General features: G+C 45.0%; 1 protein-coding gene across 2 annotated transcripts in view; it reads left to right on the top strand.

The window, feature by feature from the left end:
- HEATR1 (HEAT repeat containing 1) overlaps positions 1-20944 on the top strand; it is a 1158897-nt gene that overhangs the window by 82827 nt on the left and 1055126 nt on the right. For both annotated transcript variants that reach the window (XM_069607931.1, XM_069607932.1), the window contains exon 3: positions 17517-17733. In XM_069607931.1, the coding sequence (XP_069464032.1) occupies positions 17517-17733 (217 nt within the window). The remainder of the gene's footprint in view (positions 1-17516; positions 17734-20944) is intronic.

Below are 20944 nucleotides of genomic sequence, written 5' to 3'. Positions count from 1 at the left end.
TATTCATGTGGACTGTTGTTATAACCAATTCTTTCCATTGACTTTCAGGTTTTGCGTGGGTGAATTGATTATTCTACACTGACAAACTGGGACTGTATATATGTTTTATATTCTTGTTATTGTGTGATATTACCTGTTCTGAGTCATTTATAAAGTGTGTGCTTTGGCCGATAAATAATGTAGTATTTTTGTACTTGCCTGTGTAAGTGTAATCCTTGATTGCTCATTGTGTGGACACCTGACCCCACTCGCCTCTCCTGTAAGTTTTGACCACTCCATTTAATTTTAAAACATTTTATATATAAGTAAACCTATGTGATTCAAATGCTTCCTTTTCAGCATTACAGTTTGGTCATACGTATATTTGCACGTCTTTGACAACAACTAAACAGAACAACAAATAGTCTTCACTTGGCTGCTAAAGTATTTTACCAAACATCCCTTCATTCAGTGCAGATGTTTAGTGGTGCATCTTGGGACACATAGTTCCTGCTAGGGGGGTATCACACATGGAGCTATGTCATAACCGTACAGTTGTTGGCTTAACATCAGGTTTTCGCTATCCCACACATGGCATGCAAACGCTCACAGGGGTTTGTTGTCTGAGGGGTGGGACATATCCCAGACCTGCGTTTTCCAGGATTCGGAGGCGGCACTAGAATTTGCCACTGAGCTAGCAGTCGCACCACACTCATGTTTCTGCTTCTGCCCAGTACTCAAATTCTCGGTGCCTGCGTGTATGTTGCAGGCCCTTTGTCGATTTCCACACCATCGCAATGCCTCTTTTAGCCAGTATGCATGCCATGTCCATGAATTTCATAACATTTTTTAACTTACTATCTCTAGGGTATGCTCCCAACAAACATTCCTTTGTATTCCAGGCATATCGTGTTATTCCTGCTCTTCGGTAGGCCTGTTCTATTTGTGCCCAGAATCCCTGGACATGCACACATCCCCAGAACATGTGTGTTAAATCAAAATTCGCATTACAACACCAGGGGCACGTTGGGTGTGCGTTAATGCTGAATTTAGCACCATTTGTGGCATCATGTAGGTGCGGTATAGGACATTCAGCTGTCTGAAGCGAGAGTTCCTGGACACTTCCCGGGTGTGTAACCATATACGTTCCCACTCCTTTTCGCCTATGCCTTCCCCAAAGCCCGCCTCCCAGTATTCCTTCAGCACCACACTCTTAGGATTAGGCCTATCTGCCAGTTGGCCATATATTCTGGATATCGGTCTCCAGCCATCACCCAAATTGTACATTAGGGTCAGCAAGGGATTTGCAGCTGGTTCTTCCGCCCTCTTCCCTTTCGCGACTCTCCTCACTCTCTGGTACCACAAAAGCTGCCCTTTGGGCAGCCCTTCCTGCTCAAGCAAAGACCGAACTCCCTGAATACACCCTCTGCATGCAAGTCTCCCCAGATATAAACAACTAAGTCTTCCCAGTGTCTCATCACCACCAAATGTTCTCTGTCGCTGCAGACGTCTGCTGCTATTGGAGTCTCAGGTGAGTGTGGACGCTCAAGTTTCAACAATGTCCTATGCCATAAATGCCGCCCTAGTATCACAATCATTGGCGTGCTACCCGAGCAACTCAGTGGCAACCATAGGATTTCCTTAAGATGTGTCGGGGCAACCAGTCGCTGCAGCAATATTGACTCCGAGGTAGCCTCGTCTGAGAGCCACCTGGCTATGTGGCTGAGTTGTGCAGCCAGATAATATCTTTCCAAGTCTGGTAACTGCATCCCTCCCTCTGTCTGGCAAGCAGAGGGTTGCAAGTGTGAGTTTATGGCGGGCTGTTCCCCATAAGAATTCCCATAACAGTACTTCTAACAAGATTATCATTTTGGTTATAGCTGCCCATCAGTGATGATGGTAGTTTGGACCAGAATGTTATGGACCTTCTTAAACACATTACCACGTTTTCCATGTTACACTGATGCATTTCCTTAGGTGGGTGTTTTATATTCACCCCCCCAAATACCGGAAGGATTCCAGTCTCCATGAGAGCCCCACTTCTGGCAAATCACTTAGTCATCCCTCTTGGGCCCGCCAGCGGGAATATACAGGACTTCACCTTACCAAAGCAAATTCCAGACTAGTACCTCCAGTATCGGTGGTGGGTTGCATTGTGGATCCTTCAGGTTTCGCAGTACATCGTCCGCATAAAGTGAGATCAGATGTCCAACTCCTCCCATCCATATGCCCGCATCCAGGAACCTGCATATGAAGATAGATCACTATTGGTTCTAGCGCCAGCACATAAAGCATGGGTGACAAAGGGCACCCCTGCCTTGTACCCCTTTGTGTATCCCAGGCCGATGACACTAGCCTCCCAGATTTGACCCTCGCCTACTGGCGCAGCGTACCGAATCTGTACCCATTTAATAAACTGCTCACTAAACCCAAACTCCTGTAATACTGCAAGTAACCATTCCCAATACAAAGAATCGAAAGCCTTTATCGTGTCTAGCGAAATTATTGCATATTGCTCTTGGGAATCTGCAGTCTGTGCGATGACATGCTGCACTCGGTGCAAGTTCAAGGCTGTGCTGCGACTTGGAATAAAACCATTTTGGTCCCCGTCTAGAAGACCACCGATCACCCTGCGTAACCGCCCATCCAATATTGTTGTTAATATATTTGTCGTAATTTAGCATGGCCAACGGCCGATAAGAGTCTGTTAGTGGCTTTTCCAGGTTTAGGGATGGGGATCACTAGGGTTTCCCTCATACTAGCCGGGAGCATCCCCTTCATGTAAGCTTCCGTGAGCACCTTGTGTAGCACTGGGGTCACAACTGACGCATACGTTTTGTAGAACTCTTGGGGGGGGGGGGGGAAGAGTCTGTCACTGCCTGGCGTTTTACTAGTGGCTAGTGATTTAATTGCCTCACCTATTTCCTCGGCTGAAATGTCTTGGTCTAGTGCCTCACATTGTGTTGTACGCTGCCTAGGCAGCCCTATTTCTTCCAGAGTGCCCAGTATTTCATCCTTATATAGTTGGGAATAGTATCTGGTAAACGTATCATTAATTCCCTGTTGTGTCCTGTGTATGTTGCCCTCCTCATCTTTAAGGTCTGTGGTTAAGTCTGTTAGGTTTGTCTCCCTCGTGTACTCTAGTGCTTTTGACCATATAGTCAAATTTAGACAGTCTCCCCCAGGCTTCCTGGCAGCTTCTTCTGGCTTCAGCCAGTTTCAGCTCCTCAGCCTGGAGTCTCGTTTTTCGGGCCTCCTTTTGTCGGAACGTCCTCTTCTAACTTCTCCAGTTCCACCCTGAGTGTTTTCCAGATATCACCCGTACTGGCAGTGACCTCCCCCCTCACCACCACCACTTTCATTGCCTCCCGAACTGTACCCCAATCCCTCACATTGCCCACATTTCACTCCAGAAATTCCTCCAGCTTTGTCCTGAGCCCATCCCTGAAAATTTGATCTGTCAAGGCGTTGGTCGGCATACGTCACAGTAGCGGTGAGTGGTCTGAGATTGTTCTGCCCAAGTATTGTGCCGAGTCTATGTCTGCTAGTTGAGTCCTACCTACAAAGAGGGAATCTATCCTGGTGTATAGACCGTGGGGCGAAGAGTAGTAAGAGTAGCATTTGTCCCCAGGGTGTAATTCCCTCCATACATCCACAAGATCCAGATTTTGCAATGCTGCATTGAGTGACGAGGGTGCCGGCCCGATGTTCACACGTGGGAGTGACCTAGCCAAACCCAAGTCCCTAACACAATTAAAGTCACCACCCCAAATAAAAAAGCATTCCCGGTATGGTGCTATTTAGCGCATATCATATGCAGATGTGATGGGATTCCATGATTGGGGAAATAGGAGTTAATTCTACATACCTCCACATGTTCTATGTGGCCCCGTAAGATTAGGTATCTCCCACCTGTATCGGCCTCCAGCCCCAGCAAGTGAAACGGCACAGCAGCATTAATCCATGTAAATACCCCTCTGGTGTTTTTGGAGTAGGCTACCGCATATCCCTAACACCCCCCCCCTCCCCACCACCTCGGTAAGGTGAGTTTCTTATATTAGCGCAATGGCCACCTTTTTCCTATTGAGGAAGGATTTCACGCAATTTCTATGCAAGTATGTGCCCATCCCCCTTATATTCCACGTTAATACTTTAATGTTGGATGCCATAGTCCTATACAGCTACTCTCTGCCACCATCCAGTATCCGGCACCCAACCGCACACTGCACTCTTTCCCCCCTCCCTTACCCCGCCTTAGCTTTCTAACCCATCCCGTGCGATCTGCACTTTCAACTAGACATTCCTTTTCAGTTACCATTTTGCGTGAAGAACATAAAAGCGTCCGAAACAACAAACGGAACAAAACATTTGCACCCAGCAGCTGCTCCTTTCTCACAGTGCTCTGGCGCCCCTGTAGCTTCATAGCCCATCCAGGCCATTGTGTGTGAGAAAATGGGTGTTAGCAACAGGCCAACACCAACCTATGCATGGTATAGACCTTTGAGCCCAAGGCAGGTGACTAAATGTTTCCCCCCTTCCGGGCTGTAATCAGCTGAGGTGGTTTTGCCCATCACCAAACCAATCACAGCAACCAGTGGCATCAATGTCCGCAAAGTTCAGGGATTCCCCACTCCCACCGCACACATGATGCAGTGCACTTTTCATGTAACAGGCTCTTCACCACCGTCCAGGTTGTTGTGTTCCAACCACATAGTGGCCGCCACTGGGGTTTCAAATACCCCGGGTCACAATGGACCATGAACTGGGCCGGTTGGTAAAATACAATATTTATTTATTTATTTTAAAATTCAAAAGAAATCACACACTTTTAATATGGGGCAGAAATCACCAATGGGGTGATAATTACAATGAGAATGTGAGCAATGCAAAGGGTTTAACCTTCTAGTGGAACATATACACAGCGCAGCGGAATAGGAGCACTTTTTGATTTTAGGAAAGCCAGCACCCAAGTTAGAATTTCCCCCTGCAATGTTCCCTCAACCCATAAATGATCAATTCTGAGTGGATAAACAGCAGGTAATTGGGAATAAGAAACAGGAAACTGAATCCAAATCTGACCTTCCCTCCCCAAATAAGAGAGAAAAACGGATTTTAAACCCCTTCCAATGTTAGGAAATGACACTCAGAAATTGACAAATAAATAATGAATGTGTGTTAAAACCCTTGAAGCAAATATAATTCCTCACTAAAGCAACAATGCAAAGACACCAACAATTGCAAAGAATGGATTACCAAAAGCATACAGTTCGAAATTGAGTGCAAAGTTTAAAACAGATTGCAGCAAAATGACACGTTGGAAACTGCAATTTTTCAATTACCGCTTGAAATTACCCAAACGGTTTTTGATAAAAACAGATGAAATGCATGATTTGGAGTGCGGTCTTTTGGTTGGGGTGTAGAAGTATATCCCAGGGGTATTCTAGAAGTGAAACTAGGTCTCTAGATGATAAATTGGGTGAATTATGCAAGATATAAAAAGGTACGCTTTGAGTAAAATGGCGCTGTGAAATAGGAAAGGAAATCATTTGTGACAAGAACAGTTTTACTTTACACTAGAATATTCAGGCTAGGCCACCAAAGATGGACACAGTAAGAGCCAGGGTTGATTCGCGACTTCAACCCCGCCACCCCAGCGCCCAACCCTGGCGGAAACTAGTCCGATCACTCGAAATAGGTCTAACGGCTTAGGATTCCACAAGACAAAATTACTAAGGACATGGCGCTAGCACTAGAAATCAAGGGCAGAGTTGCAAGAATGATTCTGACAGTTTTAACAAGTTAGCAGGGTAAGGATAGGATGACTTGGAGAGTAGCATAAGGACAAATGCAACACAAGATAGGCTGTGGTTTCTATGGGGTGGCGATTATACTCGCAGTCCGCTTTTTAGTGTTGGGATTTTTGAACCGTCAACAGTTCTGGTCACTACACTGCAGCATGCCTGGCAAACAGCTGGGCAGTTCTGGTCACCGAATGGCACTTCTGGACTGGCAATTCTGGACACTGGATACTAAAGGTCAGTTGGATGGTAGGATAGCAGCGAGCATGCAGTTAGTGGTATCTGGATGCTTCCCAAAAACACCACAGCTTTCCCCTTTTTAATGGGAGATTAGTGAGTTTTCAGAATTGAGGCCTTGCTGGGATAGGATCAGCACTGCATTGGCCTTGTAGTTGGCATCTGGATGGATGGAACAGGAACGCAGCGCAGGAACGTCAGAAAGAGTGTCTGTCTTGTCAGGGACTCTTTTATATAGAGCATGGCGACATCATAGACTATATGGCTGGGCCAGCTTAGCTAAGCACGCCTCTAAACAACTGGATTGGACAATCAATGTTGGTTGTCTCCCCTGGGATGTTGCTCAGTTCAGGAGGTTGTATTTTATGATGTAAAAAGACTTCCCACAGACCCTTTTGCCAAAGATCTGTCATACCAGAAATTGCACATTTGTACAGTTGTGGCACCTTAATAAATGACATAATCAGGTTACCTATTTCATGTAGAGCACAGCAGTCCAATCCTGCAATCTGTGAGACATTGTTTTGTCCTTTTTATACTTTTTTGGTCATTTGCAGTGTGAAATATTCAGCCTAAAATTCCATAACTTTATACATGGGTGTGGATGATCATAAGGGATGTATGTACAAAACTTTGCGTTTGCAACATAGATGCTTTTATTGTAAATCGCAATACATTGCCATTTCTGTCCCCAAAGTGTCAGTGAATTCTACCATGTCTTCAATGAAAACTCATAAAATCATATTTAAACTACAACATTTTCACATTTTTACAAATTCTTGCTGCAGGGATAAAAAGTCTTTAAAGTTTATTTATAAAATAGTCTTTGGAAGCAAATGGCAGTCCTTTGTCTATCACTGGACCATTTTTTTCTCTTTCTTCAGCTGCCACCAACTGTCACTTCAGCCTTATGTGGAGTGGGGGTTCCCAGTTTGATTGAAGGTTTTATGTCCCTCTCCACTTCCCAGGTTAGTGTCCCAGAACTTCTATTGTCCCAGTCTGGAGCACAGACGAATGTCTGACGAGCGTGTGAACTTTCTTTGTCTTGATCCATTCAAAGTTTTTTTCAAGCTAGCAATCACTTTCGTGTCCTGGAAGTTTATGGTGTGGCTCCCTTCCTAGGGGGAAGCTTTGACTTTGCCAACCGGAATAACCTGTTTTTGACAGCTTGCAAATCCAGCCAAGGCAGTTTAAAACCTTTATTTTCTGATATTTAGTCCTGAATTAAAACACACCTGTGGAATTAAACAGCCCATGTATGTATTTTCACCAGCCACAAGCCCCTTCATATTGCTAGGTAATGGCAGGCTTTCCTTCAACATCCCATTTTTACACATGTGTTGAAAACTATAAGCATTTCCTTTCAAATTCGATTGTTGCCATCTTACTTCCAACTATTGCCCTGCAGCCATAGTTATTTTCTTCTAAGCAGTAGTTTATTTGAATCACACATGCATTGAAACTGACATGGCTCAGATTGCTGGAGTCTCTTTTGAACTACTGTGCTTTGATACATTTGTAAAGAAATGAACGCGTTTTCCTGTGCGAGTAAAAGTGAAGCTCCTTGTTGATTTCTCTCAGAGTTGGTTTGACGGGGCCGGTCATTCAGAAATCGTGCCTGTTTTTGCAGAGGCACAATGAGATACTGGGCATGGCAGGGCCTTATTGATCAGTGGTTTAAGAAAGAATAGATGGAATTGGCGTCAAAGCAGCATTTTTTCAGTGTCCTTTTCAATGGGGATTTTGGGGTTTTCAGCAAAGCAGTGCTGCCTTTTCACTTTCTTCCTTTTTTGTACAGGTAACACACTGGCACGCTCTCTTAGTCTGTCCCCTTGTTACATCCTGCCCCTGTGTGCTTGGCAAGAAGGTGCAGCCATCTTTTTGTTGCTTCAAAAATGCAGGTTTGAGGCCATGGCGCTCACATGAGCCAGCGCAGCCATTTTGCTGTTCCTGCGCAAATGCAGCTTGGTGATGTGGGGAAATGCGGTTGGGTGTGATCCTGCACAAATGCAGTTTGGTGATGTGGGGAAATGCGGTTGAGTGGGTCAATATATCCTACATGAGTCTTGACGGATACATGAGCATGTACTTGATGTTCAGTTGTCGAAGCTTGGCTTTGATCGGCACATAGGAGTTCCTGGCTGTCTGGACCATCGGCGTATAATCGGGGTAGCTGGCTATTTGGAATTGCCCCTCCTTCCCGTGAGTATTTTGGTATTACTTCCCTGTCCTGAAAGTTTTTTGCAATCATTGGGCGAGGGTGCGACCCTGGTGGTGGTAGTTTCTGTAAGGACTGATGTGCCTTTTCCGCCACGAATCCTTGTGAGAGGTTGCCAGCACAAAAAAAACACAAGGAGGTTGAGGGAGGAAATTGAGTCACAAGCAAAGGGCAGAAACCTTGTTGTACAACAAAAAGGCTTGTGACTCCGAAAGTGACCGCTTTCTTGGAGTAACGGGGAAAAAACTAACCCACGTCCTCAAACCATATCACCTGCATCAAAGATGGAGGACAACATTTTTGATGGATCTAAAACATTTGCATATTTTAGTTAATATTTAAACACAAGTGCATTATACAAATTAAATGCATAAACAGTATAAATACCCTCTCATAGGGCTGATCAAAAAGAGGGCTAATAAAAAGATTGACAAAAGCATCACTGTACAGAACTAATGCAAAGTAATTCCACAAGTAAGTCCCAGCGTTGGGGGGCCTAGATGGTTAAGTGGCTTATACAGTGTAATAATACATAAACATATTTCAGTTAATTATTCTCCCACTCATCATTCTTACCACACACACACACACACTCATGAATTGTTGTTCATTCATTCACACATGATAAATATAGACAATAGTTCAAATAAGCCCAACATGTTTCTTTCCTCAGGGGGTTAATCCATGGAAATTCATCAGGGGCGGAATGAAGGTTGGAATTGTTGCATAGTAACAGTGACTAGATACTCTTGCGTTCAATGGATCGCTTCAAAGCCCAAGTGCTAAGGTTGAATTCATAGATATTCCAAGATTTACTTTCAAGGAATTTTAGATGGAGGACTTCAAAGGGTAGCTTCCCCTGCAAGAAAGCGGTACAGAAAACAGAATATACATTTCCATTTGCAACTTTGGGTAGTACATGTGTACTGACACTCCAGAAAGTTAACAAATATAGTTTCGGGTACAATAAAGCTTGCAATTGGCTCAGTTAGAAAAGGTTTCAAATGACATCCATGGCTCAAGTACCTTTCACCCATAGGCGTCAGATTGTTGGTAAGATATCTTAACTAGGGATGACATTGGTTGAAAATTACACACAAGTCTGCCAGAAGATCGAGGGGTGGCATCCCCCTAAGCGAGGGGCAGGAAAAGAGAATGAAGGGACAATCCTTTGGGTCGCTGCCCGAACACATCATAGTCTACTCTAGGTTCTTATTCAAGTCTCCCAGGAATGAGTTAAGTAGGTTCAGAGGAGCCAACATAGTGGGAGAGGGGTTAACCACAGTGAGACAAATAAAACGATTACCATTACTGGCTATCCAAAGCATGTGGTGGCTTCTTTCTTGAAAGGGCCTGATTATTCATTACTAATTCGATATACATCACTTCCTCAGTATACCGGCTGTGCCTATCCAGAAAACGGGGTTCAAGGTCCAAGGAACGAGGCCCCCTCCCCACACAAAATGATGTTAAGACTAGAGGGGGTTACAGCTACCATTAAAGAAGGAGAAATCTTACATAGAGGAGGGTAGCTCCGTACCTGTCTGATGGTTGTAAGCGGACTCTCAGCGCCAGGCACTAATTATTCTCAGGCCGCGCTGCATGGAGTCAACGTGCACATATCAGACGTCAAGCGAATTTCATGTCCCAGCTCTAGAGGGAGTATCATGGGAGACGGCCATGTTAGTTTGAGAAGTTAGTTGGCGTAATTGTAAAGATAGCAGTAGTAATGTAACACATTTATCTGAATCATCACATCGACCATAGTCTTACCCGGATAGTATTGATTCATTTGCCCTTATGTACGATCCGAGCTTCTGACCCGTATAGCACAGGACACAGTGTGACGTCTCGATGAGGTGCGTTGCTCGCGTCTACTCCACGGGATGCCAGTACTGCACCCACCCAGTCGAAGCAAATAGCATCACAGAGTCTGTCGGGGAAGACCTAATAGATTGTTACAGGGCGTCTTATTCAATTCCATTTTGCAGAAAAAATCCGTTCATCCCGACTTTCCTGAGGTTAGGTGCTCAAAATTTCATGCACGAGTGAAGTTACGCACTAGGTCAGGTTAGATCAACTGGTGTCTGCTAGGGCAAAATGCTCCAGTAGATAGACTTCTATGAACCCTCTCTTGGAGCAGTGCAACCACCGCCCTCGTGCATTTGGGAAAGTATACGGGTTACCCAAGAATGAGAGGTCGCCAGCACCAACTTCCTGTAGTAACAAGTCCTCCACATACCTTGTGGGGTTCGGGCCTTCCAGCCCTTCTGGAATCCCTAGCAACCGAACGTTATTCCATCGAGCCCGCCCTTCCACGTCTTCAGACCGGAGTTCCAACAGTGTTCCTCCTTTCCAGCTCCTTTAGCCTTATTTCCAGGTCCTTTGTGGTCTCGTTGGTTTCCTTCAGGATGGTTTCTGCGGTCGTTACTCTCTCCGCCAGGTTGCTTACATCCTGTCTCCTCAACTGCATGTTGACCTTGACCTCTTCAATTTATGTCTCAAGAGACATCAGTGCTACTATTGCCGCAAGTACTTGATCGTCTTTGTTGCCAAGTTCTGGTGTCCCGTCCTCCCTCTGTCTCGCAGCATTGCCCTGCATCGATTAACGAGACGCTTAGGTTCTCAGCAGCCCTTACTTATTACTTGCCCGCGCTCCCAGCAGGACAATGGTGCACTGAGCCACCCAACAGTCAAAGCAGTCACGCTTGATCGCACATCTGTATAAGCTGTAATCACTTCAGGGCAGCATTCACCCCCAGTGTGCCGGCTATATTATGTGCACCTTGTTGTTATCAAGGACTTGTTGGCTTCCTGCATCATGTAACTCTTTAAATGTCGATGCTGCCTCACTCTAGTCTGCATCAGACCATCACCCTTGATCACAAAAAGTCCTTCCCACCCCAACCGGGTGTTCACAAGCCGTTGGCCAGCACCTACCGATTGTCGCTGCCTTCTGGGTAGCGTGGCTGCGCCTCTCACGCCACGTGTTGGTTCAGGCCTTTTCTGTTAGTTTTCTCATGGTCCTCATTGCCGAGTTCCCAGCCGTGCAGTAGCTGCAAGCTACCGTGTGGGCAGCCCCACAGTCGCGTTGTGCCAAAGTCTCGCCACCGCAGGCTGTGGACACCCAGGTACCAGCCTTTTCTCGAGAACCCCCTACCTGGGATGCTCTAGTGGTCCCACGCCCGCAGCACCTGACCTCTCTCCGCCGTAGTGTAGCAGGGCTCCACGTTGATTTGTCGTGCACTGTACACCTGCCCGGGTCGTCTGTACCGAGACCCGGTGTCCGTGTGGACCTTCTGTCAGCTAGCGCTCCTCTCGGCTGTAACCCGCTGCAGCGCCTTCCAGCAGGTTCAGCACAGAGCACATCCACGTGCGCAAGTCCTGCTCCTTCTCGTGCTCCATCCCTCTTCACCGGTACTGGGCAGCGATGCTCTGGGTCATCTGCACCAATATGTAGGTCTGATTAGCGATTGCCCACCTCCCTCAGTAGTTTGCTACCTGCCAGTCCACTGTCACTTTAATGCACCGCCATTGACGGCGCGGGCTGCCGCTTTGCTGGCTTCCGTTCCTCCCTTCAGCTCCCTCTATCTCGCGGCGCCGTCCTCCATCTTTACTCGCCAGGGGTCCCACACTTCCGAGCCTCCTCCAGCCGCAAAGAAGCTCTGATTTCAGGCGAAAGCACTGCAAGGGTGTAGGTAACCCTTTCCCACACCTGTAGGTCGTTTCTCATCTTCCCAGGTTCCATCACCTCATCAGCATACAGGATCGTAACAGGATCGACACTGGAGCTTTGTTGCTTCACCTCCTCACTCCATGCACTCGGGCCACGCCCCTTGACCACTCTCCATGCTACCTTGATTGGTTTGGCTGAACTCGGTTTACCCTGTTCACTATAACTAGGGTGGCCTCCTAAACATCTGTCCACCTGGCCAGAGTTTATAAATCGTTCTTAACACACATGAGGCATTAACTACTGTTACTCAGGCACTTTAGGCTGCCTTTGGCATATTATGTCAACACCTACATATATACCGCACATAATGATACTGTGCATATGAGGAAGTAATCTGCTTTACTGCAGTGTTAGGTGCTCACTTTCCGAAATGAGGACGGTACCTGCACAAGTGAGGATGCACAATCCACATACTAACTATACCATAGATTACTGCAGTTGAGGAACATTTGATTCTGCGCTTGGTATATGTTAATCTGCCAAATCACCTGCTTAGTTGTTTCAAAGCACCGAGGCTGGTCTGTAGAGTGGTGTACTGGCTACCGCCAGGGGCATCCAGACATTAGACTGCAAGAGGAACGATAAGGAAGAGCATGGGAACGAGGGAACTAGATGGTACAAATAAAGGCATTGATGCATTGGGTAAAGAATGTTTTATGATAGCATTGTTGCATGTCAAGCCTGTCGGGGGGGGGGGGGGAGCAATACTTCTGCAAAAGAGGAGGCCGATATGTCCTAAAGACTTGATCTCATTTGATGGTGTTGCTAAGGCAGGTTTGGGGAATTGTAAGTTAATACACAATTTAATATTGGATTCATGAAAGGCACCACCTGCACATGTGCGGTTTTACTTGTATAAAATGGTTTTATCAGGCAGATCAGGACTTGACTGGCGTTAGATGGGTATCACTGAGGCATTTGAAGCTGCGTTTGGAATGTATTGCCAGCATGAGGCTTCGCTTCCTGAGGTGTCCGTGGTATCAAATGTCAAATCTCATCACTTTCAGCTGTCTTCTTGGACCCAAAGGCAATACGACATTGCTTTATATGATACCATTGGTGTCAATGGCCCCATGACATTATCTTGCTCTGTGTGATGTTTTGGAATTTGGTTGACCGTGCCATCCAGTTGGTGTCTCAAGCCATGGAAGAGTTTCTGCAGGGTGATTATAAATCAACCCTATGACTGCCAGCCCATATGGGACTAGGAATACACCATGGTAGTAAAACTAAGAATATCTTGGCATAGTGAGTATACTCGGAAATGGCAGTTTTAGAATGTTAAAGGGTAATACAAGAAATTGATTATATTGCTACTGGCAACCTCAGAAAATACTAACTTTGTGAAAATTGTGAGTACACTTGGATTGTTTCACTTGTAATGTACTATGGTTGTTAAACTCTGTGACTTTGAGGATTCCATCAACAAGGAACAAGACTGCAAGTATTTTGTGTTTCAAACTACTGGAATTGTAAAAGTCAAAGTGGGAGTATACTCGGATTGCCAGTATTGGAGTTACATTTTTTTGTCGTTGGGTTTTGTATAGCACAACTGAGAACATGCAAGAGAATGGGTTGGCGTTTGTTAGTAGTAGTAGAGGTAGCAGTGCAAGATTCTGTCCTGCTAATGCATGCAGGCTGTATGGAAAGGAATTTTTGCGGGTAAGCTGTTAGATGTTTTTTTCTTTTATGCAGTGCTTTGGCATGTGGCTTAGGTGTACCCTGAGGTGGTAACTCATGTTGCTGGGTATGTTGTGGAATGAGCACTTACCAATTGTTTATCTAGAAATGACCTCCCCAGATGTAGGTCTGGTCAGTCTGCTACTAACCACTGACTGCTCCTCCACATTAACTCACTCAAATGTGATGCTCTTTCACACAATACGCCAAACATATCCAGAACCCTCTTCTTTCAGATCCGCCAGAGTGCCAAGAGAACATGCAAATGGCAGCCGAGCATGGTATAACACTCATGACCTAATATAACTAACAAGGTCTTTCCTGCGAGGGAGGCTGGGTTGCAGGGTTGCTGGAGGGGATGTGTGACAAGCTGTTAGTAGAGATATGCTGTTGGTGTGTACAGGGAAGGTGGGTTCTAGACGGTGTTTACCCGCAATGTGTTAATGGCTTGTCAATACGAGTAGTATAAAGTGGAATGTAGAATGCCGAACAGGTTAGTGAGGGGCGCAAATAATGAGGAAGCCACATATTGAGATGTATAACATGCCATAGCAAGGCACGATGTGATGCACAAGGCATAACCGACATAATGAAGTGCAACAACACCTCCTTCCCACACTCCTGCCAGGGTTCTCTGTAGACAGATCTAATGTTTTATTTTCTCTTTTTGACAGTCAGTGTTTCTCACTCTGTCACTGTCTCTCAAATAGATATTTTGTAAACTGTGTGCAACAAGGATCGGGGAATAACAGATATGGGGTATTGGCTGACTGGAAACTCCACTCATTACCTTAAGTGGGGTGCTATAGTTTTTGGGAGCCATGAACATTTTAGTCCAGAGAAAAGGCTACTAAGGATATGAAGAACAGAGGCTCTCATTTCACCCTCCTTAGCATGCTGGTTAGCACCATGAGTGCCATTTCAAACCTTTCTCTTAGCTGCTCAGTGGGGCATTCTTATACTTTCTCATCAGGGCAATGTACCTCGGGCTTCAACAAGCCTCAAACCGCTATGTGATGGCACACAGTCTCGGGCTGAAAGAACTCCCGTCCTCTGAGTGACAGCATGTTAAAGCAGCTTCGTAAGATTGTTTTCAGAGTGTTGCTTATACATGTGGTTCTTCACAGGTAGCGTGTTGAGATGAGGAACACGAAAGATAAAAGGTCTGGAACATACACTTGAATTGTGGAAAATGGGACTATAGCATGCTGAGCATGCGCCACCCCTACCACCATCCACTGTGGAGTCCCACAAGGCTCATGCACGGCCCCTACACTATATAATATCCTCACCCTCCCGCTCTTCAATGACTTGGATCGTCGAGACATAGCCTACACCAACTATGCCGACGATACCAAAGTCCTACGCCCCCCCCCCCCCCCCAGGCATTTATGAACAGGATGCTGCGGCACTAAGATCTACACAGCCATCCAAACCTGGATGGCAGCCAATAGCCTCTGCTTAAATGGAGATAAAACTGAGATCCTAATAGTTGGCACCAAAGAAACGCTAAACAAACTCCCATCCCAATACAAAACCTTTATCATAGACAACTCCACCAGTCCAGTCTCAGCTGCAGTAAAAACTCTAGGAGTTTACCTTGACTCCACAATGTCTGTCACGGCAGGTCAATGCCATAGCATCCTCCGCTGCACTCGCCACCAAAATAATCAATGCTGTGAAACCATTTCTCTCCACGAAAAACTGCTTGTCAATAGCCAGAGCCACAGTAGGCACCAAATTGGATTATTGTAATGCCCTCTTCCTAGACACCTCAACAAAAAACCTAAGAAAAATGCAAGTCACCCAGAACAATGCCCTCAGAGCAGCTCTGAGCATTCCAAAAAGGGAACACATTTCCCAGGCCAGGAAAGACGCCCACTGGCTGCCAATAAAAGATTGCATTCTCTTCAAATCCATGGCCATCACCCACAGATGCCTCTCCTCAGATGCCCCGCCCTATCTATCCGAAAGGATCACCCTCAATGTTTCCAACAGACCGACTAGATCTCACCTGACTAATCAGACATTTGTACCCACATTCAAAAGATGCAGAGCCGGAGGCTCTAGCTTCCAACATCTGGCACCCAAAAACGCCCTTCCTACTGCACTAAGGAATGAGAAATCATACCCTGCCTTCCGCAAACTGCTAAAAACCACTCTATTGAACTAAACTACACTCACACTCCCCAGATGAACACGCTCCGCTTGATTGCTAGGCCTGTAGGGATGCCTCTATGTGATGTATCGTCTAAACGCACTGACGCATGATAACTTCTGTATGTACTGGATGTAAACTATGTACCTCAAGGTGATGTATCGGCTATATGCTCTGACCTCCTGTAATTTTTGTATGCTCGGAATGTAAACCACACCTCCAAAAACGTATCTGTTGTATACCAAGCAATTTTACATGACATGTACTAAGTAAGCCTTCCTTTTCAGCGCCACGTTGCCCCCGGGCAGCTGTGCGCTATACAAATGCAAATAAATAAATAAAATAGTGAATTGTGAAAGTAGGAGATTACTGAGCTTGCCATTCTGACTATACAGTGACTGACAAACTGCCCCTGTTTCCTATTCACCCAATTATCACTCACCATTTGTTAGGGATAAATGCCTGAGTAATGTAAAGCAATTCATGGCGAAAGGTGCTGCAGTCTTCAACCTCACCTTGCACGCCTTTGGCTTGCAGATTGGCTGGTGGCTGCGGTGTTCTGGGCCTTTTGGTCCAGCATACCCCAGTTAGTCTGCAACTGGGGAGTCCTTACTTGGGTGCCACCCACAACAATCTTTAGTTTTGCTGCCCACACCAGGCGTAGTAGTATTGTCCTACCTCTGAAACCAACAACAGAACATAACCTCTTTCAGGATAGGGTATTGAGGACTGGGCCATGATGGGTTGACTGAACATGATCTGCTTCTTGGGTACATACTAAAGGTGCTAAATGTATATGCTACAAATAGTCCATGTTATGCCAGGGGGGCATAATGGGAACTGGTAAAGATGTGCTAAGTGTTAATTATGCCATTTGTAAACTGGGCATAGTGGAAGCTGGTAATGAGCTAGGTGTGTACACTAGGAACTGGCAATAATGTACTAATTAACCATACTCTAATCTGGCTATGATGTGCTAGGTGGGCTTCAAAAATACATGCATAAAAACAAGATTAAGATATATTTATCAAACTACTTGGCCCCTTCAATTTATAAAAACGTAGGTATACATTAAAATTGAGAAGCCACTAGAGGAAACCTTGCCATCCACAGAAGGTTAACCTGTACACCCTTTGTGTGCTTTGAACTGTAGTTCCATCATAAATATGTGGCATACCCTCATGCAGGCTTTAAAAAAAGCCAAATTATATTGCTGCTTGGGTATCCATGTGAATCTCTTTTTTGTGTAAATGGATTGTTTGCAGGTTGTTTAAAAAAAACAACAAAAAAAGTATTTATTTTACAATAACATACCAAGATAAACACGGAGTCTGAGGCCAGCAGTGCCTGGCTGGTCTTGTTAAAAAATAATTTTAAGGGATTGGGCCTTTGCACAAGATGTAGATATACTGTGTATTAGAACATAATACCGTGGCCTGCTTAAATGATAAGGCTACCACAGTTTGTTGTGCAAGTTATGACCGGGTTGGGGGTAGAGGGGTGCTTTTGTGTGGTGAGGTTGGGATGGAAGGGGGCCTAATTAGTGATTTTTGGCACAAGCCAATCATCTGCTTCAAATTCTCATTATTTTTTTCTAGGAATAAGAGCCATGCTGTTTGCTCCCGAACATGCCAGTCTGTGCTTGTTATGTTGGTGTTGTTCAATGAAGTGTGTGGTTGCATCTTGATGATCTGACTTTTTTTGTCACAGGATGCAACGGTCTGGAGGAGCTAATGGGCATTGATCCGTCTTTTGAGACATTCCAAGCTACCCTGTTCAGCTACACTTCCAAGAGCCTGGAGCGTAGTGTTCAAACCAAAGCAGTCAACCAACAGCTGGATGAAAACATCTCCTCCTTCCTAACACACTTGTCTCCGTACTTTATGCTGAAACCTGCCCAGAAGTGTCTCGAGTGGCTAATTCACAGGTAAATCTTTCAATGACCAGGAGGATCAAGTACCTCTCCTCCGGTTATCTGTTTGGACTATTGAGTGATGTTTGCACATGTTTGCAAATGCATTGCTAAGATTGATAGGCTTCATCAAAACCATTTCCAGTCTATTTATCCTTTTGACTGCCCATACCAAATGTACACATCTGATGGTCCAGTTTGTATCTTCTCTGTACATATACAGGGATCGAATTTAGGATTTGCCAACCAGAAGCAAAAATCTGCTCTTTTGTTTCGGGCATCACTAAACGGGCAGGAACTACCTCTGGTGTGCCAGGAGACAGTTTGTAGTGCGCAGCAAATCAAACTTTGCGCAAGATGCAATTTTGTCTGTTTTATCATATGCACTCTAAATGTCCATTGGGTGTGTCCTTTAGCCCTTTATGCACACTCCCAAAACTACACAGTTAATATCACATAGCTATGTTTGTATGGCACCACTTACCTGGGGAGTCAAAAGTAGTTCCTGATTTAGAGCTAAGCGGGCTCCCCGTGGCTACAACTCAGAGCTAAATGGTTCCCAGCTCCTGTCAATGTTGAACCCTGTATATATGTTAGGAAAGATTTTGTCTTTGCACCTTTCTCTCCATAGATTTCTATGGGACACCCTTTCTTTTTGCTTGTTTTCAACCCTGTCCTGATGTTCTGAAGGTAAGTAAAGCCTTCTGCTTCACTTCCCTGCCCTGTTTTGCTCATTCTCATGGAGGAACTGAATAATCCATAAAACGGTCAGAACTGAGAGACTATCTCTTTATGGATTCTTGTATTGTTACAAATGTACCCATCCTTATATCCTTTTTATGCAATGGCTTTTTCCTTACTTTTACAAATAGAGTAAGATGGTGGCAGCTGTGATCATTTTACAGTTTTTGGTATTTTATTTGTATCCTTTTGCGTTCACTGTGAATGGTTACTAAAAGTGACTAGCACCATAAAATGGCCTTGCCAAAAGTGTTTATGCATGTTTTTTGGTCATATTGTTCTTTGGCCTTCCTCCTGCCTACTCAGGTCAGGAAATGCCTTGTATTCAAATAGCTTTCTCTGGGAAAGCTGAGGCTTTCGGAAGCTAAGGGGCATTGTGTGTGTGCGCGCCAGAGAAGGGCACTGGGACTGTGAAGTGTCTGAATGCAAAGTGTCTGAAAGGCACATCCCCGGATGCTCTGATGAATACTAACAAACTGGTAGTATAGGGCTATCTTAGAAAGTCTGAGGGAGTCTAGATAAGTGAGGAAATTCCTAATCAGCTAGTCTAGAGATTAGACAGTGTTGGTCAATATTTGCTAGATAGTAACTTGAGATTAGGGACTCCTAGGTTTGGGTAGAAAACACTATTTTGGATGAGATGGAGAGAAATGTGCCTAGCACCCTGCTGAATCAATTGATAAAAAACCTTGAACCATCTCTGGGAGCTAAAGTAGTGAAGAAACCCAGAACTGACACACTGATGTGCCCGTGCCAAAGTATAGAGAAAGATGTGTACGTTTTGTGCACCCCTCCATTGCCGTGTCCCAAGAAGACCTTTTAAAAGTCAAATGACACAGATGGTGTAGAGATTCCAGCAGAGTGTGTGTGAACTCTCTGCTAGGGGGCAACCAAACAGGCTTCTGCCTTTCCTCAAAATGGAACCCCTGACCTTTTTTATCCAGAGCTGGGACTCTTTACTGAGGATTAACTAATGAAGTTATTAGTGTAAATAAACTAAATAAAATAAACCTATGTTCCCTGCTGGCCTGCCCCCGCTCCCCACAAACCCCATTCCCATGCCCACTTCCATTCGCAATCCAAACCCCCAAACAAACACACCTGCTGTTCAAGGGAGTTTTGAGTGCAGTTCCTTGAAGTGCAACTTTCAACTTCTTCCTACACTTTTATTTTAAAACGAATTCCGGAATGGTTTCTTTTTAAAATAACTGCAGAGGAACAGTGAAACATTAAAAAAAAAAAAAAAAAAAAAAAAAAAAAACCACTGCTCCCGTCTACTTAGCACTTCTTCCACCCCCAATCACTTGGCGAGGGAAGCTGTGGTGTGGCGGCAATCATTTGTGTCCTGCAGTAACCGGCCTGGTAGACAGCACTTTTTGTATGCTGAATGAGCACATCTTTTGTGGGAGGTAGATTGTCAGTTGCTCTAGCATTGAGTAAATAGGTGTTTTCTTGACTCATTAACATGTTTGTAGCTGCTAATACGGTCCTATAGCAAAACTACAAATCACTCCAATTGCTCCAGCATTTCTTCTACTGCCTGCTGACGAGGCCCGTCAGCCAATCCACAAAAAGCGGAGGTGACATCTCTGCTTGCATTCCAGGTGTCTTTCCTCATCCTCCAAAAAAAGACAGTAGCACACCGTTATTATGTCAAACATTGGTAAGGCAGTACAGTGATCAGGACCCAAAGCTCTTGCTAACTTATGAGCGACAAGTGAACGTAAGTTCTCCCCAACTCCAAATGCAACCCATATTTCCTCAAAGTTCAAACGTTGTGCCGATGTGACGGAGAGAACGACAACGTCAGTGTCCACAGGGTGTATTTCGGATTTGTTATATCCTTGCTGCCTAGCATCGCATAAAAGGAGTAGGATGCGAGTGTCTGCTTCTTCCTGTGAGCCTACAGAGCCAGACACAAGATATCTTGACGATTTATAGAAGGAACACTGATGCCATTTGCTCCAATTGCCCGCTTGTTTGTGTCAAAATATAGCTTTTAAGGTTTTTGCCAAGTTTTTGTATCTGTGATGCAATGTAGAGTCTAGAAAATAGTGAGCAGTCATTCCTCAGCGATGTCCGTTGTATTTCTTTACTCGACCTTTCTCGAACTGGAGGATTGCTGAAGGTGTTGAGGTTATTCCGCTTAATAGGATCTGTGATATGTTCTGTCTGATTAATAAGCCTGTCGCTGACATAGAACTCATACTGGTCAACTACAATTTATGTCCATATTCAAGCAATGTGTCTGCAACTGCTGGATGTACTACATTTCTGCTGTCAGTACCATTTGGTCACAACTGGTTTCACTAAATGGGTTTCCCATGCCCTGTATTGTGTAAGAGACTGGATATCTTTTGCAAGTGCCATCTGTGAGTGCTTGTTTGCCTTGTGGTGACACTCCTCTTTTTCCCAGCTGTTTGACTTTGTAGAATTAAATTCTTCAACTAAGCGTGCCATTTCAGACTCAGACACCATCCAACGA

This window comes from Ambystoma mexicanum, chromosome 4q, assembly GCF_040938575.1.
Source record: "Ambystoma mexicanum isolate Mex_15411 chromosome 4q, UKY_AmexF1_1, whole genome shotgun sequence".
NCBI classification, from domain to species: domain Eukaryota; kingdom Metazoa; phylum Chordata; class Amphibia; order Caudata; family Ambystomatidae; genus Ambystoma; species Ambystoma mexicanum.
Note: the sequence above shows the minus strand (reverse complement) of the source record. Positions and strands in the feature narration are given on the sequence as shown.